At 54.3% G+C, this 23,817-nt stretch overlaps 2 protein-coding genes across 10 annotated transcripts in view; one reads left to right on the top strand and one right to left on the bottom strand.

Moving 5' to 3' along the window:
• Positions 1-7,506: 7,506 nt before the first annotated feature.
• NPPC (natriuretic peptide C) lies at positions 7,507-11,324 on the top strand. The gene is made up of 3 exons (XM_054205508.1): positions 7,507-7,662; positions 9,170-9,467; positions 10,860-11,324. The coding sequence occupies exons 1-2, from the start codon at positions 7,570-7,572 to the stop codon at positions 9,452-9,454; spliced, it is 378 nt and encodes a 125-aa protein (XP_054061483.1). The 5' UTR covers positions 7,507-7,569; the 3' UTR covers positions 9,455-9,467; positions 10,860-11,324.
• COPS7B (COP9 signalosome subunit 7B) overlaps positions 11,310-23,817 on the bottom strand; it is a 19,044-nt gene continuing 6,536 nt past the window's right edge. Inside the window, exons 6-9 of one of the 9 annotated variants that reach the window (XR_008467013.1) lie at positions 22,965-23,070; positions 12,953-21,490; positions 12,584-12,648; positions 11,310-11,754 (exon numbers count right to left, since the gene is read on the bottom strand). Coding sequence is in view for 4 of the 9 variants with exons in the window: in XM_054205503.1 (XP_054061478.1) it covers positions 21,332-21,490; positions 22,965-23,070 (265 nt within the window). In the remaining 5 variants the exon portion in view is untranslated. Of the gene's footprint in view, positions 21,491-22,964; positions 23,071-23,817 lie in introns of all 9 variants that reach the window. The other 8 variants (XR_008467011.1, XR_008467012.1, XR_008467010.1 and 5 more) reach the window with 8 other exon arrangements.

Raw genomic sequence — 23,817 nt, 5'->3', positions numbered from 1 at the left:
CCATAAATAATCTAAAAAACATTTCTCTCCGCCATAGATACTCATCTGCTAACTGTGTCACAACACATGCGGTCTTGCCCCACCTGCCCTTCAGCTTCTACAGCCTTCTCCTGAGCCCTCCATACTTCTGGTTGGGAAACACACCACCCAAGATCAGGACTGATGGGTTCCCATCTCCTTCAGATGTGACAACGCCTAGAGGAACGCCTGCAGCTCGCCCCAGGCAGGGGCGAAGGTCTGATTTGGCTGTGTTTGTCCAGCAAAGGAAAGAGAGAACCAGAGTCCAGCAAAGAGGGACAGACAGCCAAGAAAGGGATAAAGGAGGCAGCAGAGGACAGAGGTGGGGTGCCAGGGTAGGACGCTGAAGCAGCAGGGTTAGTGCCTTGCTCCCGATCTAGCTGGGGTCTCCTGGATTTGTCTTCTGGATACCTTTAAGTCTCTTCCACAGTAATCCCACTGGTTATAATGGCCATATCTCTCTTAAAACCCATCCCCTGGTTTCCCTGCACCCTCCTGCCCTGCCAGAGCAGGGGACTGAGCCTCCAAAAGATGCTTGAAGTGGTTTTGGGTGACACCAAAGCTCCACAGGTCCCATCAGGAAACTTGGACAGGGAGCTGCCCGGCACTACTGAGCTTGTGGGCAGGGGGACCAGGGGACAAGGGGGGGACAGGGGGAACAGGGTGCACGGGACAGGGGATGTGCAGTGAGTTCAAGCCCCGTCTGATGCTCCCAGGGAAGTGCAAAAGGTGCCGTCGAGGCAGGCAGGGACCAATGGACCATGCTGCTCTGCGGTCCCAGGGTTAGGGACTCACCCCACACAAACCCCCATCACTTCCACCCCGTCCCCCACCCCACATACATGGGAGGGAGTCAGAACAGCCCCCATGGGGGCTGTGGGCAGGGTGAGGACGGCATGCTGGGGGCGAGCGGGAGGTGATGCTCCAGCGGAGACCCCGGGGTCAGCGGGCACGTCCCAGCAGCTCAGTGGGGGCCGTTGCCGGTCCCGCTGCCGGCTGGCAGGCGGAGTGGTGAATGAGAGCATAACTTATCAGTATTACCTCATGTGAAAGCCCTGTGCCTTTGTATCTCAAGCAAACACCGGCCATTATACCCCAGCGGACCGGCATTGTTATTCTGTCTGGTTGCAAAAGGTTAGTGCTGTGGAGCCCCGCACGTCCACACTGGTGGGGTGGCAGTGGGGCCACCACGTCGCCCCGCAGCCGGCAGCACTCCCTGGCTGCAGGACCGATGGCCCCGGCTGTTCCCAGGCCCGGCCAAGGCCCGGCTGGACCATTATCTGCTCCGCAAGGCTTCCCCGCCATCCACAGAGCCGAAATGTGCCCCTTCCCTCGCCAGACCTCGCCCTGGCCAGGGCCACCTGGTGCTGCTCAGGCTGGCGCCTGCACAAACCTTCTGGTTGGAGACGGCCAGACCCATTCCCAGGAAGAAAAAAAAGGGGCAGAAAGCCCAAATTTGGCTTCAGCAGGATCACAGCCCTGGCAGGAGGTTGAGGGCTCGACCACCAGCATCCCCAAGACCAGCAAGGATTCAGCTCCCTGCATCCCAGCACTCCCCTGGGGTTACCCACATCCGGGATGCTCCTGGGAAAGGCCTGGGAAGCCTGAAGGTTTTGCCACAAAGGACCAAAGCCAAAAGGGACTTCCTACAGTCTGGCACTAGGCTCCTGGGAAGCCACCTCAGAGGGGCTGGGGGCCATTTGGGGCTGGCGGGAGGGCCACAAGGGAACTGCCTGCTGACAGCATCTTCGAGGGTGACAGGGTTTCGCCCAGCCGAGCCAGGTGGAAGAGGCTCCTGCCAAGCCAGGGCATGCGCCGCCGCCAGAGCCGCAGGGCTAGTGAGGACCTGCTCACCTGGCCCAGATGCGAAGGTAGCACGTTGGGGCACAGACCTTCCCCGGGGCTGCGTGGGGTGACGCGTTGCAGTGATGGCATCCGGCTTCATCACTGCTATGGGGTCCCCTCCCTGGGTACAGGCTAAGGGTCTATCGCTGCTGGCCTGATGGATCCACAAGGCACAGCTCCCCATGGGGACAAATGTGGTGACAATAACTCATCCTTTGGCTTTTCGGGGCCATCACCTCTTTGGGCAGGAACGTCTTCCCAAAGGGATGCTCAGCGCCAAAACCAACAGCCTGGGCTGAAGTTGGGACCTCCAGGCTGTGGGTGAAATGCTGCCAGACCCCCATTTCTGGGGGAAGGTGTCTGAGAAGGGGAGGTCAAAGATGACGGTGGCATTTAGTTTGGAAAATCCCAACAACCTGCCCCTAGGTTTGCTGCGGAGCCAAGGCTGCCGGCAGCTGGAGGCAATGCAATTTGTATCCTCTGAGGACTGACACAGAGGGAGGCTCACAGCCTGGACTCACCCGTGCGTTAGAATTGCTTCATTTTCTCAATGTTCAACAGAAGTCTTGAGACGCCGTGTTCCCGCTCCCATCAGCCCAGTGAGGCACGGCCATCCCAGTGCTGCCCCGGGGAAAAGAAACACCCAGAAAGTCAGGAGGAAACTGGAGCATCACAGGGATCCCAGGGAAAATGGCAAACCCCAAGAGGCAAACCCCAAAGCAAGCCTCTGGGGGGAAAACACACTGTGCTAAAACACACTAACAAAACAAAACACGCTAGCAAAGACCCAGGAATCTCTACCTGGGGCTTTCCCTTGTCTCCTCACCCTTGCTGCCCTGGAAGCTTTGGGAAGGGACAGAGATGTCCTCTCAGGCCCCATGTCCTTGCTGCATCTGCAGCTCTGTCCCCACCTGCCCCATCAGGGTGGTTCTTCGGGGCCTCTCCTCACCACGGTCCCAGTTTGGGGAGAGGAGATGTTCCCCTGGTCCTGGGCCAGAGCCCTCTTCCAGACCCAAAGGAGACAGGGGAAAATGTAAAATCGCGTAGTGTTTCCTGTAGTGCCTCATTCAGCGGCTACATCCAAAATAAACATCAGGAATGTTCAAACAGGCTGAAAGCTCCATCAGCATTTCAGACATGGAGATACGGAGGTAAAGCAGGTGCCAGTGCTGCTGCAGTGCCTGAGGAGCATCGCACCCTGGCATGCAGGGCCACCCTGTCCCCATGACAGCCTGGTGGCTGCCCGGGCCTCGGGGCTGTTGGTCAGCCCAGTGGTGCTCCTGCCCTCGGGGGCTGTAGGGCTATTCTCCAGAAAAGCTTGCTTCAAAGCATCCTCAGGAGGCACATCGCCTGCCGTGTCCTGCCACAGAGGTGGGACCAAACAGTCCCCTGCCACTGCATGTGCCACTGTGCGCTCATCCATCCATGCAGCCAAAACTGATATCCCCCCCCAAACTGCTTTGTGATGAGCCTGCTGTCACCAGTCCCCTAGAGAGGTGCTGTAAAACCTGTAAAAAACCCATAAACTGTAAAAACCTCCTATTGTGTCATCTCAAACCCTCAGTGGCAAACACCAGCGCATGTCTTGTTCCTGGGGACCTGGTCCACCAGAGAGGAATTCACTCCTCCATCCTTGTACCCCCTCTGTCCTTGTACCTGCTCTGCTCCCCTGGTCCTGCCCCAGGTGGGTACTGAGAGAGCAGCAGTGCTTTGGGGCTCGTTCCAAAGCCACCCAGAGGCTTTGGGACGGTGCTTGACCAACGTCTCCTTGGGTTGGCCACCGGTTGCAGGAAAAGATCGGCCGCTCCGGCACCTCCATTGCATGCACGCAGCCTTCTGATGTCTCTTTTTGCAAAGGGACAAACGGCCCGCACGTGGCATCAACTGGAAATCCTCACGCTACAGTTATCCCATCGCTCTGTCGGGAAATGCTCCCTGGCCCATGGCAGCAGAAGAGACATAAATCTGGGCAGCTGTTTCCCCAAATCAATACAGAAACGCGCTCCCTAATGAAGAGCGAGTGGAAGAAAAAGAAGATGGATAGCTGGTTGTTCACTGCTGCGGTGGCGTGACTTTCTTCAGGCTAGAGTCCGTGTTTCTGTCCTGTAAACCTCCTCGGGGTTATCCTCTGGAAGGTGCCCGAAGAGGCAGGGGATACAGAGCCGGGGCCCCTGCGCTGCCCAGCAGGACCCAGCCTCACCCGCGGGCATCGCTCACCCCTTCCTTGTGATGGGGCAGAAACACCCCATGCTGCTGTCACACGTACCCCCGTGACTCACCTCCTCCCACCCTCCAAATCATGCTGGCACCAGTCACACTCCGATGAATCCCTCGCCGTCCTTCAGGCATGGGGACCCATGTGCTCTCCTGCACATGCACATGCTCCACTCCCTTCCCCGCTCCCTACACACCGACAGTGTCCCCGAGTCCCCCTTCTCGGGGTCACCCCCACTTGGCTAAGACTTGGCCATATCTCCCTGTTTTTAGCCCTACAGCAGCCATGTTCTCTGCTTTCAGGCATTTTCCAGCACATGCAGCTTCCCACCCAACCCCTGGAGAAGGGCTTTCCGGAGGGCAGGAGATGTCCTGGCTTTGGGTGATGCCCAGCAGGAGCCAAAGAGGCGAGAGGCTCGAATCCAGGCTGGATGGAGCCAGCACGGCTGCCACCATGGGGACACCTCTGAACAGCCCTTAGTCTGCTGTCACACGGGAAGCATTATGTGACACGAAGAGCAGTCAAAAATGGATTTTCATGCCTTTCTTAGGTCACCTCAAGCCACCCCCTCACCAACGCACCTCAGTCCATCTCCCCATAGCCCCTGGTTGGACGCTGGTGTCCCAGGGGCAGCCCAGCCCTGGAGCCCGTCTCCCCGCCCGGGGATGGGGAGGGGTGTCTCGTCCTCCAGCCCACCCTGGGGGGTCTCCATCCCTCCCTGTCCCGCTGTGCAGGATCCTCTTTGCTCTCCAGCCCCCGAGGGAAGCCCTCTCTGCCCCACACTCCCAGCTTCCACACATGCCTTGAGTCTGCCAGTTCTCAGCTGATGTGAGCATCCTGCAGGGCCTTGGGCCAAGGAAGGCACATCCCTTCAAGGGTTAAAGTCTTTCAGGTCCCCATCCCACGAAGCAAAAGGGTTTCGTGCTCTTAACCCCTTCCTGCCCACCTCTTCTCCCCGCTCTGAGCTTTTGCCACCCTGGTGGATCCGATCTGGTTTGAGTTAAGGGAAAGGCTTTGTGTGCGCCCGGCTCTGACTCCAGCGACTTTCAGCAGAAAAGGCAGGGTAATTTGAATAACAAGACTAATTGGATTTATTAAGCACAGCCCCTCCCTCCCCCCCCCCAAAAAAAAAAAAAAAACCCGAGGCTCTGCACAGTGTGACAAAGAAAACACACTAATGAAAACCACGCTGGTGAAAGGGCACGGGACAAGCCTCCTGCGGGCAGGCGCTGGCTGAGACCTGACCACCTTGTGGCATTTGTGGCAACGCTCTCATCCCTAGGGGCGAGGGGCTGGTGGAGAAGCTCCGATATGGCTCCCGACCCCACGTCCCGCAGCGTGCAGGGGGCAGGTGGCAAGCAAGGCACCCTTCCTCCCCACGCTGTGACATTTCCCCCTGGTTGTCTGCCCCATCTCCTTCCCCATCCTGGATCCCCCCAAGGAGAAGCCGCAGGGCAGCGCTGCCCGCGGCATCCGCCAGCACAACCAGTGACGGCAGGAGCCCGTGTCAGCTGTCCCACCGCTGGTGACCTCGGGCACCCCAACAGCCCCAGGCAGCGGAGATCCAAGGCTCAGTTCCCCGCTGCTCCCCTTTCCCCTGCACAAGCCCTGCTGAAAGCAGTAGTGCTGCAGAGGCCCCCCTGCACCTTGCACTCCAGAGAGGCTGGGTGTCACATCTCAGCACGCTTCGGGGGGGATGAGAGCTGAACCCCAAGAGAAGGGGCCTCTCTCTGCTCCTTGCCTGCACCCACAGCTCCCTGGCACCGGGGGTCGGCTCTAATCCCGGCTCCCTCGCCTCGCTCTGCCTGCACGCAGACAAATGCCCAAGCACAACTTTACACTCCAAAAAGTCCAAGTTGTCTCCACCTGGCAGGCATGATGGAAAAACCACCGAGACCTTCTCCTTCCAGCTCCCATTCACATGGAGCTGAAAAGCCAATCTCCTTTGAAGTGTCCCGTGCCCAGTAGCCCGGGCTGGGGAGGAGGAAACATCTCCCTGCTCCCAAGCAGGGAAAACACAGACCCCCAGAGAGCCATGGTCCCCCAGCAGGGGCAGCTCCCCAGGGATTTGGGGAGCAGCAGAGCCCAGAAAGACCAAGAAAGGGAGTGGGAAGAAAGGACCAGCCTGGAGCCGACCCCGGGGAGAGCAGGAAGAGCAGAGAGCATTTCCCTGGTTCCAGGGAAAGGATTTGGAGTGCAAATCCAACCTGGTGCAACCCATCCCTGCATGCTCCTGCAAAGAGAGGGGGGTCTTTCCGCTGGCCTGATCCCAGTAAAAGCATCCCCCTTCCCTGGACGCGGTGCCAGGGATGGTGCACCGGAGCAGCCAGAGCCCCAGAGCTGCCCGGTGCCGGGCACACCATCAGCAGCGGCACAAATCCTGCCCTGCCGGCTGCTGAAGGGGAAGGGGGAGGGCAGGGAGGGGGGAGCACCTACTGTGTCCCCAGAGACCCTGTGAGATGCTGGGGTTAATCCCGGGATCACATCCCTCTTCCGCACCCTGCAGCTCCGGGAGCAGGTCGGAGGCCAGGCTGCACAGCCCTGTGGTGGGTCAGCCCTTGGGTCCTGTCCCCAGCGGGGACCCTGTGACACTGACTGTGCCCCACAGAGGACATCCCCAGGGTGTGTGAAAGCCCCATCTCCAGGGCCAGGGACACCATCCAGCCCCCCCAGGAGAGTGGAGGGTGCAGGTCCCCCCCCTCCAAGCCAAGGGACCCACCTGGGTGCCCTCAAGCAGTGCCCCTGCCCCCCGCATCCCCCTGTGTCCCCAGCATCCCTGCCAGGGAGGGCAGTGTCCCCCCTCCTGCCAAGCAGGGACCTGGGAGAGAAGTTGGGGGACAGACAGGTTCTGATTTAATCCTGGATGTGAAAAAAAAAAGTGCTTTTTGCACTCATTCCTTTCTTTTGGGCTTAATCCCCCACTGGGACACCCGCCCTCCAGCCTGTGACAGCCACCCCCCCAGGCTGGCCCGTGTTCCTCCACAGGGGGTCACTGGGGAAGTGGGGGGGAGTGGGGGACCGTGGGGCAGCCGGGCAAGGGGAGGGCAGACAGCTTTCGGGGGGGGTCTGGGGGTGGTTGGGGCGGGGGGGGGGGCGGACGTGAAGCCAAATGCCCCCCGCTTTCCCCGTCTGCTCTCCAACTCCCCGAGCCGGTTCCTTTGGGCTGATGTGTCATTCGTTCCTGCCAGGGGAGAGGGGACACCCCCCCCTACCCTCCCACCCCCCCTTTAAATTCCTGCTATTGTGGAGTGGGAGGCCGGGTTGGACCTGGTTGTTTAGATGACATCACCGAGCAGGTTGGGTTATAAAATGAATGAAGCAGAAAGCCCAAGTTCACACGAGCTCGGCACTTCGCGGGCGGCTGGAGGGACCTCGGGGCTCCGCTCTGAACTTTGACTCCCGCCGGTCCCGGCCTCTCCCCGGGGCTCCCCTGGGCTCCCCGCTGTTTCCCCCCCCCCCTCCCCGGCCCCCCTCTCGCTCGGCCTCGCAGGATGCAGATCTCACCCTGGCTGGCTGGTGGACTTTTACTCGCGCTGCTCTCCGTCAGGCTGGAGGCGAAGCCGGCGTCTCAGCTCCCACAGAAGGTAGGGCTGGAGCTGCCCCTCGGTTCTCCCTCCTCTCCCCCCTCCCGCCGAGGGTCCTGAGGGCACAGGGGGGAGATGCGGGGTGACTTTGGGGTGGCGGAGTCAGAGGAAAGCCAGGGTCCTCCTTCCCCATGGACTTTTTGGCTGCTAGGGGAACCCACTGCTCCTCCAGCCTGTCCCAGGCGTGCGTGTCCCGGGGATGTCAACCCCAAACCGGGTGGCTGGAGGGGGATGCTGTGTGCCCGGTACCCTGCAGGATTGGGGCCGGGGAGGGTGGCAGTCCGCTCCCCGGTGTCACCCCTTCTGTGCCAGGCGCTGGGGAAGGGGAGTAGAGCCGGAGCAGGGTGGGCAGCAGGTGCATGGTGAGCAGGGTGGGAGAGCAGAGCACTCCAGGCAGCCCTGCCCAAATGAGGGGGGGTGGGTGTGTGTGTGGGTGTGCAGGGGCACCCCAAATGTGTGTCCCGGGATGCTGAGGAGGAGGGATGCACTGGCGGCCGCTGACACTGGGTGGCACTGCCCCAGGGGCCAGGGACAGAGATGGGGACATGGACTGAGGGGTGTCCCAGGACAGCGGCGGGACAGGACTGGGGGTGTCCCTGTAAAGACCTGGGGTGCAGGCGGCAGAGAAAGGGGTGATACAGGGGGGTCAGGGAGATGATTGAGGGGGGGAGCAGCCCCAGGGCTTGGTGGGCAGCAGCCCCGAGCAGGGAGGCGGGGGGGGATTGCTGGGAGTTGGGGGGGCAGTAGGGAAGGGGGTGTGACCCCCATAATTGCGGGTCAGAACTGGGGGACTGGGGGGACCCAGACAGCATTAACTGGGGGGGAGGGGGCAGCAGTGGGAAAGGGGACCCCTGATCTCTGCACTGCTACTGGGGACACTCTGCAAGGCAGAGGTGCAGGGAGGGCTGCTCAGAGTGATGTGACACGCCCCCCCCCCCCCCGGAGCTGGGATGGGGGACAGGAACACCCCTCTGAAAGCTAGCAGGGGACACAGTGACCCAAGGGGCCTGAAAGCTGGCAGGGGACGCAGTGACCCCAATGGGGTCACTGCGTCCCCTGCCAGCTTTCAGGCCCCTTCAGATTGAGCGGGGGGGGAATATTTGCCTTGACAGCAGCACAGCTGGGGGGGTGCAGCACCACCGGCCCTTTTCTGGGAGGGATGCAGTGAACCCAGCTGAGGCGGGGGGACACACGGTGCCGGGGGGGTGTCGGGAAGGCACCGCTACAGTGTGAGGCAGGGGGATGCTCCGACCCCAGGGCAGGGCGCACGGATTTGGGGAGAGGGCAGGATGCCCTGCGCACAGTCCCAGGGTGATGGGGGGACATTGCTGGAGGCGGGGTGCGGGGGGGGGGGGGGGGATGTGTGTGTGTATGCACAGCCCCTAATCCCGGGTGTGCATCGCGGCGGGGGATACACCGACCCCGCTGCGGGATGCGGGGAAGCCGGGGCGGGGGGGGAGCGCTGAGGGGGGCGGCGGCGGCTTTCTGACCCTCTCCCCCTCCACAGGCCTCCCGCGGCTCGGCGGCGGCGGGTCCGCCCGAGGCGGCGGCGGCGGCGGCGGAGCGGGAGAAGGAGCGGGAGAAGGAGCGGAGCGGCGGCGGCGGCGGCGGCTCGGGCCCGCGGGAGGCGCGGGAGGCGCGGTCCGAGTCCCGGCCGCGGGCGGGCTGGGCTCGGCTGCTGCAGGACCCGCCGGGCCGCCGCCACAAGGGCGTCCATAAGAAAGGGCTGGGCAAAGGCTGCTTCGGCCTCAAGCTGGACCGCATCGGCGCCATGAGCGGCCTCGGCTGCTGAGGGACCCCTGGCGGTGAGTGCGCGGACGGGGCGGGCGGCTGCCGGGGGGGGGTCCCGGGGTGGGGGGGACCGCTCCGCTGCCCCTCGGTACGCTGCCGGGTGGGAGATGGAGCACCGAGCAGGGTTGGAGGTTGTCAGCCCGCTTGAGCCATCTGCAAAGCCCGGTGTGGCTGGTGGGTAAAGCCACATAGTTGGGTTTAACTGTGCCGCCATCCATCCATCCATCCATCCATCCATCCATCCATCCATCCATCCATCCATCCATCGGGTACCTTGTCCCTGCAGAAGGATTGCAGACCCAGGCCTTAGTTCACGGTGAGCCAGACCCACAGGCTCCGGGGGGGGATGCAGAAGGAGCTCCGGTGCAGCCATACGTTCCCAGTTGCTCCGAGCATCCTACACTTAGACATAGGTGACACATGGACATGTCTCAGAGGGCAGGGTACCCCCAAGTGCCTGTGGTGGGAGGATTAGTGAGGCACCTGGCTCAGCCACACTCCAATTAATTTAATTCAAGGGAAAAACAAGACACAAGTTCCCTAGGTGTCTCCTAATTGTGATGACAGCCACAGGTAGCACTTTCCTAACCTAGGCTTTGCATCGGAGCAAGTTATAGGGAGCTGGGAGAAGTTCTTCCCGCGGCACTCCACAGCCACTGTGCTTAGGGACTGATGGGCAAGAGAAGCATCACTTCCCCGCAGTGACTGGTTTGAGAGAAGCCCTGCAGCTCCCCCCTGGCCAGCTCTTCCCGAGGGGGCTGGGGGCTGGCCTGGTCCCTGCCAGCAGAGGAACTCACACTTGGGGCAGCGTTTGCCCACTGCAGCCCAGGCCACTCTTCTTCCCACGGCACGGCGCTGCCCCACGCAAAGGGATGTCCCTTGGCCCTGCAGTAACATAACGGGGCACGGAGGGGACTGGATCCAGAACCCCTGTTGCTCTGCAGAGCAATGGGAAGAGCAGTTGCCCGCAGGACAGCAGCGCTGGTCCCTGGCCCTGCCCAGAGGGGTGGGTGCTGCCCCTCTGCTCCCTCCTGTAGCGGCTCCTCGGTATTCCCAAGGAATCGCCCAGCTCAGGGCTCTGAGAAGTGCACGCAGGCTGCGCAGCCAGCTCACACCCATCCTCTCTCCTTAAATTCTCAGCAGGAAAAAAAGATTTCTGCTAGAGCCAGGGCCAGGAGGAGCAGCACGCTTCCCTCCGACTCTCCCCTAAATACCAGGCAGCCAGAAAGCAAAGGTCGAGCTTCTTCCTCGCTTTAGCACAAGCGAAAAGCTCAGAGAGGTTCTCTGTTGACTTCAGCATCCCCCGGCCCAACGCCAGGATTATTCTCGCCGGGGTTTCAGCTTGGGATGGGCGAGGGGTGGTGTATGGCAAGTACTAACAGGCACTTTGTTCTCGTTCCTCGCAGGGCTTTGAATCCGTAGTCCATTTTCTCCTGCCGTGGCCAGGCAGGGCCATCCCCCAGGCAACGCCTAGAAGAGCAGAGACCCTCCCCAGAATGGACAAAAGATGTGGCTGTGTTTTTCTTTTTGGTACGAGGAGTCATGGCACCAGCTGTTTTGGTTTTGTTATTTTTTTAAAAAGTGCTCTCTATCTTATATATATTATATATACAAACACTCACCAAGACAAGGGACAGTGCTTTTCCAGAGACTGATGAAGCCAGCTGTATAACGTTGCTGTTTGTAAATTCATGTCATGCATAAATGTATTTATGTTGTAAAGCTATTTATATATTGTTTATAAAGAGATATTTATAAAAAAATTATTTATGTAACTAAATGAAAAGTCAAGCATTGTAACATTTTTTTGTCCTAAGTAGTTGAAAAACTTTAAAAAAAAAAAAAATCATTCCGTGTGGCATTTTGTAACCTGTCTTTATTTATCAAATTCACATACAATTTAGATGTCAGATTGATTGATTTTAACAGAGTTAAAGGAGGAATTGTTCAGATGCTTTAGAAAAGTCAGGAGCGAGAGAAAGGCCAGCTGATATTTTAAGCTTTGATCCCGTATGCAAAAGTAAACTTGCGCCCAATCCTGCGATGCTGTCATGGACCGAATCCTGCCCGGCGCTGCGGGCGGCTCCAAGCCTCTGCAGAACCCAACTGAGCTCCCTGCGAGAGCACGCGGCCTCAGGAAACTCCTCTATCGCCCAGATCCCCACTGGCGCCTGCGGAAATCAGCCCACGATGTTCAACAGCCGAGCACCGGATCGATAGATAGCAGCACGACAAGAGCCGAATGTGGCCTAGATGCCTTTTATCTGCTTCCAGCCTGCAGGTTTGGGTCCAAATTTCATGCTGTAAATAAAGCTGTATCACTGGGCGCCGTACAGAGGTGCAGCCCCTGCCGACAGCAACAGAGACAGTGCTGGACCTGGCCCCCGGCTGCGCCAGTGGGGACGGAGCTTTATGCCGGAGGTGTTGTTATTCCAGGATCCAGCAGCTCCTTAAGTATCTTGTTGATATTCCCATTCACCAAACCTTCGCCACTAAGCTGTAAAGTCCCTTCCTCCAGCAGAGATTTATTTAACTGCGCTTGGGACAATACATAGACAGACCAAAATATACTGAGGGCCGCCTGGTTAAGGATTCATGGGCACAGCTGTTGCTACAGCTTCTTGCTATGTAAAGTGCATGAAATAAATCGTTAAAATGACTCGGAGCTCTAAAGGCAACAGCAAGCGAGGGGGCGGGGAGTGCAGCAAACACACAAACTCCTGCATGAAGGCTCTTTGGTCTCGTTCTTCAAAGAGGCCTTAGAAAAAAAAAAAAAAAAAAAAAAAGAGCGGCAGGCGCCCAGCCCAGCCGTGACGGGAGTCACAAATTATGCCCTGACCATTGTAGTGGGCTGGGAAACAACGAGCATTATGTTCTGCTGGGCTCCGGTGCCTAGGACAGGGCAAAAAGAAAGTCACCAAGACCTAGAGGCAAAGAGATCCTATTCCTTAGCAACCACCAGGAAACCATAGAAACCTCCAGCCAGACTCTCCCCAACTATTAGAGAACATTAGGTTCACAGAACAAGAGGATTCATCCAGACACCTGACAGCTCAATCATCAGGTTAGGAGCGTGCATATGACGTTCCTAGCCTTGTACAAGCAAAGCCTCCGTCAGAGAGGTACCCACCTCATGGTGCCCAGAGAGTCCCACCGGACGCGGAGCAGCAGCTGATGGACCACGTAAGTCGTTACCTACGGGGAACAAAACCAAGACCTGGGAGGCCAGGCTGGGAGGGAGGGAGGCATGATGGGCAGCTGGCAGCTCGGTGCCCTGCCTCAGGGTCACCTTGAGCCCTCCAGAGCTGTCCACGGGTAATGACAACCCACAGTCAGGGCTCTGTAAGGCAAATACAACGCCTGTGAAGGTGACCCTACCAGCCTCGCACACCTCTAGAGGGAAGGAGGGGCTGTGCCAGGAGCTCCTAAAGAGATGGCCATCAGAGGGGACTGCCCGCTGTCACCCAGCAAACCAAAGGGACAATAAGGAATCACTTACTGTGCAGACCTTGCACACCAGGTCTGAACAGTGGTGCAAGAAGATGGTACTGCAGGTCCCCCTCGGGGTCCTGGTCCTTGAGCATGAAGCCAGAGTAGTCACCGTAACAGAGTGCCAGGCTGGGACGAAGGTGGGGACAATTCCCCCTGCAGAGCTACAGCAGGAATAAAATCATCTGCCTGGTGACAGAGGGCCTCTCCTCAACAGAGCAGAGGGAACTTGGTCTCAGGGATTCGGTCCCCAAAACATGACAACTTATGCAAGGCACCACCTTGAGCTCAGGCTGGGGACTCCCAGAGATCCCAGCCTGGGGTCACATTCAGTCTGGATTCCCATTTCTCCTTTGCGGCATAGTCCGAGGGGAACAGCGCAGCCCCACAGCATGGGTTCCTTCCATCTGCTGGGCTTCCTGGAAAAGAGCAAGCCCGAGGAAAAGGACAAAGCTGCATTGCAAAAGGGCATTAGTTCGGTAGAAGAGCAACCAGAGCAAGCGCTCCCTGTGCACAGGGAGGGATAACAGCTTGGGTCCTCGCCTGGCTGCTTCCGCTCTGACCAGGGATAAGTCACCCTGGCCCTCAGCATGCTGGTATCCCACCTGCGGGACAGGAACATTGCGCCCATGTCGGGGTGGGAGGTGATGTGGAAGAGAGAAGGCAGCACTCGGGGGGGGAAAGAGCACTTGGGAAAACCTTCAGATACACTCAGCCTTAGCACCCACACGGCACAGCCAGACCGGTGGGTCTGACGCGCACAGAATGGCCTTGCGAGTAGAGGTCAGTTTTCAGATGGGTTTGGCAGACAGGCCAGAATAGGAAATGGCTCATTAGAGCCCAGCAAGCACCTGATAAGGCCACAATTGGGTCTCCCTGACAGGGGCTCAGTAGGAAACAAGGCCAGCAGGAAAGAGAGGGGCCACAGGAATCTAATTAAGAGGGGAGGAGGCATCACGTGCAGCAGAAACAAACTGATCTCACATCACTGCCTCCTTTGTGGGCCAGCTAGGTCAAATCCTCATGACATTCAGTAAAAGGATCCAGGGTGAGCACTGGAAAACTCCCTCGCCACATCCCAGCCTGGAGACAGCATAAGTGAACATCAAGAGCTGTCCCGGATGCAAGCTGCAGCCTCAGGGGGTGGCATCTGCCATCCCAACAGCATGCTCCGAGAATGGCATTTCGCAGAGGTGGATACACACACCTGGAAGTGAGGGTGGCAGGAGTCCCAGGCTCCACTGTCCACACTGAAGTCAAACCTAGCACCCACAGGACCTACACGTTTCCTGCTCTACCAGCTGAACGAGCCGCAGCCACATTCAGCTTCCAAGCAGCAGCACTTGAGACGTGACATAGGAACTGCCTTGATTTCCCCTTTCCAGCAGCTGTTCCCAGCACGAGACGAGCCATAAGCCCACGGCCTGACAAAGCACCCTGCTCTCTAGTGAAAAAGGACAAGAGCTTTCTCCAGTGCTGTTGTACAAGTGCCTTGCAAAGCCCAAATAGGCTTTGGAGCTCCGGTAACAGGGACACAGTTGCCCTCTAACGTGTGGGAATCAGTTCTGTTCCCCCAGCCCGCATTGCATGTTTTTCCCTGGTACCATTAATGTGGCTTTTCCAAGGTATTTATTGCTGAAGGGTTACAAAGCCCAGCACAGGTGACAGCAAATCCCAAACCAATGAAGAAAAAGAAAAGCCCAGAGCCCCAGAGCAGGACAGCAGTGGAATTTTCCAGCTGGAAAGGGACTTGAGGTGTTGAGCAGGGACTGCCAGGGGCAGCAGCACACAGGCCCCTGCCACTTGCTCTAGGACTTCTCCAAGCATGGGCTGCTTCCCTCAGAATGTAGAAAAACAAAGGGAAGGGATCACAGGGCAGCTTCCAGAGGGAGCCTGCGCTTGACACAAGCGCGAGTCGAAAACAAAAAGGGAATTGAATCCAGGCCCCTTCCTGTCAGTCAGCAACTAACCTTGTCAGAAGGGATGGCAGCACTAACCGAATCAGGCAATTCATTAGGTTGGGGCACACAGCAAAAGCCCACGCTCTCTGGAGCAGAACTACAGTGAAAATCCAGGGTAATGAGTTGCAAACTGCCTTTGTAAATGACACTTCTGCAGTGGCTCTGGCAGGCTGGGAAAAGAACTAATAGGAAAATCATTAGGTAGCATCCCTTTGATATTGTTGAAAACGGCACAGGCTATTTTTCCTGCCCCCTCCATAATTAACCTGGCATATTTCCCATAATACTCCAGGCCGATATTCCCACGGTGGACCACCTTATTTGCATCACGGGAAAAGAAGGGTGGGGTACACAGGAGGAAGATGACTTTTCTAAGAAAAGCTTAAAAAGCTTTAAGATTCCCCCCTTCCGTACACACGCACCTTCTTCAGTTCCATCAGCAACGAACCTCTGCCCAGCCAGGAGACCAAAGCGCTTTGCAAACTTCTTTCACAAAGTCAGCACAGAAGAGAGAGGCTGTCCTGGGCAACGCAGCTGTGGAGGAGCTCATTTGCCCAAAGTTGCTTTCTGCAGCTGCAGCAGAGCTGGAATAGGACACAGCTCTGCGCTTTGTCCCTTATTCGTAACGCTGTCCTTGTCCTTGATTTCCATTATGCTAAACCAGGTGACAGCCTGCACCTCCCTAGATGCGGAACAGCTCTGAGGAGCGATGCCTACCCACCTGGCTTGTCTGCCAGCAAGGAGAGGTGTCATCTCACAGTCGTGATGTAAAAGGAATAGCATCAGAGCTGGCAGGTGATCCTGTAGGAACCGGTGCTCTCTAACAGCTGCGAAGGTGACAATGAAACACCGAGACGTTACTTATTGCATCAGCACAAACCAGCCTTAGGACTGCGCTGATCACGAGACAGCAACTGAAATGCTAGGGCTGGTGAGATAAACAGCATCTTCAGGAAGAGTCTGGAGGGCCAGACAGCACTACTCCAAACTTCATACCCATGAAGATACACCCCTACAGTCAGAGAAGCTCAAAATACTCGCAAAAAGGCCACTCTCTGATGGAGCGAGGCTTCACTTACCTGCCACAATCAGCGCTTCTGGAAATACAGAGGTATCTTGTGCACAAGCATTTGAAAAATGGCCTAATGATACTGAGATTTACAAGCCTCTATAGGAGACCTGGAGCTGTGGAAGGGTGTCCGATCTTCTACTAAAATTACATCAAGCAAGGGCTACTGGCACAAATTCTTTCGTGCTTTGTGGGGAAATACAACTTTCAGGACTGTTAGGTGACCTTACAGCATCCTGTTACTACCTAGAATTTCCAGTGTGCACGTTCATTCCCTGGAGCGAGGGCATCCTCCCTTCTTGACAAGAAAAACCCCTGGTCACAGCTATCACGCTCATGCAATTTGCAATCTGTAACGAATACATCGGGGCATCTCACGAGGTCTACACTCTGTGGGAAAAAGAAGCGCGCGTGCCTATGTATTCGGAGACAGGGAGCAAAGTGCTGCTTTGCCTAATCCTTTGCCTGGTTCACTAATCAGAGATGGGGGTACCTCCACAGTACCACTTAGCAGCAGGGTGCAGCCTAGGCTAGGGGGTAAATACGCACTCTCCTTACAGTACACCTCTTCAGCTTCAATCCCTTACCTCTGGTAGCTCTGTGGTAGGGCCAAACTTGATGAAATATCAGCAAAATGTCAACAGTCCCTGAGAGACACCGACCTTCGCCACGGAGCAGAGTGAAACAATGACACATTTCTAAAAACTCTGCCGAGAAATCCAATCATACTGTCAGGTTAAAATTCCATAATAAAAATACAAGGCTGAGGTTACAAGTAGGAACTGAGATCACTCTAAACTTTAATTTACCTTTCTTGATGCCCCTGGGTTACTCTCTCAGGTTACACACAAATAAGCTAGACGGTTTCGCTTTTTTGTTCCCTCGCATTAGGTCAGATGCTATAGAGGACTTAGCAGGGAAAAAAAACAACAGCATCGGAGTAAGTGACAGAGATCTGGCTAGCTGGGTATATATATTTGTGGGGCAGGTTCTTTAATTTCTCCATTTCCCCATTATTTGGGGAATAATTGCAAAGCTTGCAACAGGCTCAGATACTGAAGTAACAAACAGCAGCCCCAACACACCTAGGAATGCATAAGCTTTGACTGTTTTACCCCAGCAGGAGGTAGGCTTTATTTGGTTTTCCAATCAGAGGCCTCTCTAAACAGTTTAGATGCACTCACATAAAACCTGTACAGAACTGAAAGTTTAGGAAAAGTCCGATTCATCCATGTCATTTGTTACGTTTTAATACAGCTAGCAAGAGTTGATGGCACTCTCACTTCTGCCTCCCCTGCAATTAATAAGCCCGTCTTCCTTTGTGTGCAGGTGGACCAATGCATTTTCCCCTCACAGGATGAGCAGAACACTAAAAACACACATAATAGCACCCACTGGGTTCTGTATCATTTTCCATTCTTCCAGGAACAGAAGCTGCTCAGCAAAATTCACTTTGCAGGGCTGGTGGGAGAATGGCCATCACTTACCACCACTCTCATCTACGAGAACAAAAGCTCCACTCTGGAGAGCAGCTCTGCAGGTCCTACTCCTGTTGTCAATCCATGGAGAGAGACCTGCAAGCCTGTGTGCAGCTCCACAAGCACCCATGGGATTTCAGAAGTCTGCACAAGACCGATTGTGATATGGTCTCAAATCTGAACACAGAAGGGTCTGTCAGCATCAGTGATTTTCCCTCCTGCTGTCAACAGAAGACTAAGCTAGCATTCAACTTATCTAAGGAGGTGAGGAGGGAAGTGAAAGAACAATAGATTTTGAGCCAAAACTTTTTTTCTTTAAAAAGACTGACATCAGTATTGCTTTATCATGTTCCAGAATTGCCTGATGTTAGCTGGTATCAACTGAGCCACAGCAGGAATGCCAGGGACATTTGTTAGCATGAGGCACAGCTTTAGGGCTAGGGCAGTCTACCAGCACTGCAATCAGCTGAGATCCTCTCTTCCATTTTCCAGCTCAGTGCTCAATTCCATATTAAAACAAGCACTAGTACAAGTGGAGCTGCAGAACATGAAGCTAGACAATAAAGCCCTGAGGAGCAGAGGGAAGGCAGCTCCATCTACTTTGTCTCCCTCCGGGTGGAGGAAGCAAACAGAAGTTCAATAGCTCAAACTCTGTCCTGCTGCAATCTTGAAGTAAGCTGCAGCTGGAGCAGCCCGTTGCTGTCATAAAATAAAGTAGGGCAGGATGCTCTCCCCACATCAGGGAGCAGAGTCCAGCAGCGCTGACAAGCTGCGGTAGCTGCCTCCAGCCGGCACATGCAGTACATGGGAGTTTGTATCAAACCCACCTCTGCTTCCACCTCCCCCGTCCCCATAGCGCAATTAAGCTCCCCAGGCACTCCCCAGTCAAAACTGTCTGCAATTCAGCCCCCACCAGCCCCGAATTCACACAACTCTGCTCCGAGATGCTGACCTCCCTGCAGTCACAGGAAGCCAATGCAGTCTTTATCTGTTGTCCTTCTCGAACAGCACAGCACCTCCTGCATCCTTCCCTGTTAACAACTATGCCTTCTGCTTCATTCCTGGAATAGCTTCTACCTCTTTCCTTCAAGCCAGATTCATTAACCAGCTGCCGCAGAGCTGTTTGCCTCCCCCAGGTACTCTGTGCATGTCATTTGTTAATGACTCATCTCAGACTGGGCTCATTGCAAAGACGCCCCCCTCCTTTTGCAGCACCAAGTGCGTCGCTGGCACACCAGGAAAGGCAAACATGCAAACAGCTCAGTTCCCTCCAATACCCCATTCCCTTCTCCATCCTCTATCACCGTCAGCATGGGACAGCTCTTTATTCAAAGTGCTATTTCCTCCCTTGCTTCTTTGCTGATCAAAGGCAATGTGTACTGAAGCATAAATAAGATCTTCACCCCCAGCCAGGCTTTGAGAACAGGAAAAACGCAAGAACAAACTTGAAAACTTCCAACACACTAAAGAAGCTTCAGCAAACTAAAGTGACTCCTGTCACTGGCAGGCAATAAACACCAAGAATGCCAAATTTACATCTATTTCCCCAGCAGACTGTGGCTTGCCGAGGAGCTAAAACGATTTCCAAAGGCATTTGTATTCCTCCTGCCTCTTTGCAGGACAGATATTAAAAATGGGAAGGAAAAACGGCTAGTGAGGACGACAGAACCTCCCTCACTAGTCAAATCTAGTGAGGAACTGGATGACCAGTACGCTGCAGCTGCCCACACGGGAAGCCAGAAACAGACTTTGTCCATTTCCATCACACAGATCTATTAGACTTCGGTACATAAAGTCCACCTACACCTCCTGAGAAGCTGTCAGCTAAACACCGTGAGAAGCTACACAGAAACCAGTACTGCCACTGCTTGGGAAACAGTTCCCTTGAGATATAGGGGAAAGCTTCGTGCTCTGGGCTTATCCACTTAACATCCTTCCCCAGGAATTTTTTGGCTAGCATTTCTAGGGGGAGAGAGAGCTGGCAGAGAATCAGAAACCAAGGGACTTGACCCAGAGGCAACTGGATGAGAGGTATTTAGAGCCACCCCTCAAGATTAAAAGCTGGTGTGCCTGCACTGCGGGAGAAGAAAAGGAGAGGAATTTACTTTCTCAAGTGTACAACGAGTCCTCTGACTGAGGACTGAAAACACGCAGACGGCAAAGACTTCTGGTAGCAATAAGAGGAAGGCACATGCATTGCACAAGCAAGTGCAGGTGACAGCTGGCTGCAGGACTGGAGCATTGTCACAGTTCTCTGCTTAAACAGGTCCCCTGCCCGCTCACGGAAAGCCCTTCTCTTTACAGCATGGAGTGAAATGCAGGGGCCAAATTACAAAGCAGTACTCTGCCAGACCCAGAAGAAGGAATCGACTGGCCCAAGACAGAGAACAACTACGAACCTTCCACAATCAGGCATCCATGGTTTCTAGGCTCAGGACATTGGGCTCAGCTACTGGCTTTGCCACCGATCCTTCTCTTCTCACAAATTTGGACAAAGAAGAACTACTGACAAAATGGGAAGAGTGCTTCCCTGCCTCCTGGATGTATCAGGGAGATCACTCAGACCTTCTGATAACGTAACACTGAGAATCAAGTAAATGCTCAAGTGAACAAGTGCTGTTGGACTACAAGCCTAAAGCAGCCTCAAAGCCAAGACTCCAGACTCTGACATTAAATCAGCATTTTTAATTTTTTTCTAAAATGTGCTTTTTTGTGAATTCCTGTTTCAATGCCAACCCCACCCTCCCCCTTAGAAAAAAAACCCACACCTTGACAAACTAGGTGCAAATCACCTGAAGTTAGTCTGTAACAAATAAAAAACACAAAACAAAGGCTGAAATGCTTTAGAATCACAACAATGTACAAAAAAAAATGGAGGAAAATACAACCTGAAAGTGTTCAAAATTCAGAAATACTAGTCAAGTCCATTGCTTCAGCAAGGGGATGCTGCTGCGACCCCTGCCAGTGGGTCCTGGGCCACCAGCCTGTCACGATGCTAAACGGGCTCTTCTCCCATGCAGACCACTGTCGCTAGCATCCAAGGAAGAGCAAACGCATTACCCTTTGAAGGGATCATTGGGGGAAAACAACTCACAAGCAGCTCTGGGAGGTCACATCACATTCAGAAGGAACAGTATTCTAGTATGCCTCTAACCACCTGCAAGAAGGAAGGCATGAAAGAGCAGCCTGCTTCCTCCTTATTGTATTGATGCCTCAGAGATGCAGAACAGTGCTTTAAATCTGTGAGAGATTAAAGGGCTTAGTAAGGGCAGTAAACAGACAGTTAAGTAAACAGCCCAGCACTGGATCTCATCTTCACAGAGCGAGGTAGCGTGAATTTCACCCCAGTTTAAAATAGACAGGGGTAGTGGAAAGGCTGAAGACTTCCATGTAAAGCAGTTCCTGGTCTAGAAACCCTTCTGCGCTCCCTTTGGGAATTAAAAGATCTGTGTCGATGGCTTCCTCGCTCCCAGCCTGGCTTTGGCAGCCACACTTCAACCCTGGGATTCAGACACTTGCTACAGAAGTTCTCCCAAGATCTGATTTAGTACAGCAGCTTCCTCAGGGTTAAGCAGCAATGAGACTGGCTGGGAGGGAGCAAAACTGTCCACAGATATTTTTTTTTTCCCCTGCCCCTTTTGGTTTGTCCCTTTCTTTAGAAGTTCCTCTTTACAGGACCAGAACAGGGACGCCCTGGAAGTTAATAGGGGCTGCACAGTGTAACTTAGCCAGGTGCTGCTAACTGGGAGCTGTATTCAAACAGGGCTTTTATTTGCCAGCCTGGAAGGGACTGGCCCAGAACCCACTGAAAAAGGTGACGCAGGCCCTTTCTTGCTCCTCCTGTTGTCATTCCTAGCTGAATGACATTTAGATGGTATGTTCTAGTGACGGCTGGAGACCAGCCCTTTGACTTTGGACATCTTCTTTGTGGGCTGCCTTTGTTCTGTGTGTGGAGGGCATTCTCGTTCTACCAGCTGCTGTTCCATCTCCTGTGCCGACGACGAGGCTGTAGCTTTTAATGTTTTCTTTATGTTTGTGACCTGGCCAAGAAGAGACAGTGAATCAGCACCTGCTTCTTCCTCCCCTTGCAGTAGAAACTCTGTTCGTAAACATATTGAAAAACCCCTGGAGTATAGAGTGGAGATTATAAAACAAACTCTCCCCCCAGAAACATGCTCTGCACTTGAGTTTATTAAAGGTAATGTCTCATCCTCACTTAGAGCCAGGAGTTGTTAATATTTCCAGTCTGGGTCCAATACAGAATAACTAGAGACTTCCCCCCCCCACCCCCCCCCGCAAGAGACAATGGCACAATATTGTACCACCTTTCTAGCTAGCTGAAGGGACCAACTACCACCTCGGTGCAGAAGGCAGCCATCCTACCATTCTGTCGGCCAGAAGCAGGAAGGACAAAGGAGACTGTGAAAAAGCAAACTTACTCTTAGGACAGCACATGAAAACAGAAAATGCCATTTGGCCTAACTGGCTGGCTGAGCCACAGATATTTGCTAGAAGCAGGAACAGAATTTGGTTTTGGGGGAGGCAGCAGTAGTGCTTCTGCTACTCTGGCTGAAAAGGAGAGATACAGCACCAGGCACCATACTCTGTCCCCTGGAAGCCTGTTGGGCTCACCAGAAATACAATGAGCAAACCTTAAAAAAAAAAAATTCCAGGCCAAAACAAGTTTAGGAGTCAGGTGTGCCAACTCCAGGTCAAAGGCATCTGGCAAGCCAAATCTGCTATGGATGCCAATCAAGCCGCCAAGCATACGCTGCTTCAGAAGGCAAACGTAAACCTGCAGGGATGCAGCACTCTGCAAGAAATAAACCCTGAGCAAGTGTCTCAGGAGGACCATTTTCACCTTTACAGCTGTATTAGCCAAGATTTGTTCTCACAAGTAAATACACATCAGCAGGGGCCGAAATCGCGTGCCCGTGCTGCCATCTGCTGCCTAACTGCAAATGCAGCAGAGCAGGAGCGCTCCCAGGTCACGCTGCTGAAGAGAGCGTGTCAGAGCCCTGTCTGGGTGCTCAACTTGACCCCAAGAGAAAGATGCCAAAGGAAGCTGCCCAGGGCACTTTTTGCAAAAGCAATGAGACTCGAGAGATTTTTGTTAACTACACCTTCAGGTTTAAAACAAAGTGAACTGCTTTTTCCTTCCTGCCTGCCTTCTACAAAAGGAACAGAATTGCTCTGCATTAAAAGCACTTTCCCTAACAAATCAACTCAGGAAACCATAGCTAGCGCAGCCACCCAGCCTAGATTTATAAAAATTTATAAAGAAAAGTTCCAACCTGCTCAGAGTGAGCAAATTTGATGTTTGTGGTGTTACTAGCACATGGAAGCAGATGTGTTTTCTTCCTACCCCAAACCAGCACATCTGATTTGCATGATTGCTAGCCTACTTCAGAGAAGCCACAACCATGAACCAGGTGTTACCAGATTATTTTCTTTAGCAAACAAACATACACTTATCAACAAGCACATAGCAGTCTGAAGTGACTCTGGACTCACCTCCATCTCTACCTGCTGTTGAGTTCGGTGATGGTTCTCTTTGTATTGGTTGGCTCTAAGTACTTGCTGCTCAATTCCTAAAAGAACTGCTTCGCAACCATCACACCTGCACAATACAATGTCAAACAGTCTTTATGAGTTCTCTGTGGAGCAGCTCAAATAGGCAATCTGAAAAGTCATGCTCGCCTATATGTTTAGGAGATTATGAAATTTATACTTCCTGCTTCAAGAGTTGAGTTCCAAAAAGCTGTCAGGAAAAAGCTTTGCTGTTTACCCAATGTATTTCACAGCAATCTTTAGCTAGTCCATGTTACTCTTACCTGCCCATCAAAAAGTAAATGCAGGTTCAATGCACTTTTAACTTCCTTTTCAATCATAATTACCGCTTAAACAGAGATGCGATGCATTTTTCAAAAGTAAGTAAAAGTTTTAAATCAAACAAAAAAGGCAGATTGAGACAATCCCCCTGCCTCTTAAGCATTCAAAAGACAAGAGCACTCCTCCAACACAGATATTGTAACTGGAGAAGACAGAAAGGGAATTGGCAGTGGGTTCATTATTACCTTCCAAACAATGCTGTAAGGTCCTGGAAGCTGCCAGAGCCCTCCCACTGAGATGGGATTGAGGGAGTTGGAGTAGAGAAGCAAAAAACCTGCCCCCACCTCAGGACAGCATATTTGCCCAGCAGTTTAATTACTTTTCATGCACCCATTACCATAGCAACTAGGAAGCAATTCCCAGTCATCTCAAAACCTGCCACAGGCTCCACAGTCTACAGAGGAATTTCTTTGGGTGGGAAGGGAATCCTACAAAAAGATGAGAAGTGGCTTCCTGGCAAAGGTACAGAAGATAG

This window comes from Rissa tridactyla, chromosome 6 (assembly GCF_028500815.1).
Source record: "Rissa tridactyla isolate bRisTri1 chromosome 6, bRisTri1.patW.cur.20221130, whole genome shotgun sequence".
Taxonomy (NCBI): Eukaryota; Metazoa; Chordata; class Aves; order Charadriiformes; family Laridae; genus Rissa; species Rissa tridactyla.
This window is presented reverse-complemented; position numbering and strand designations above follow the sequence as displayed.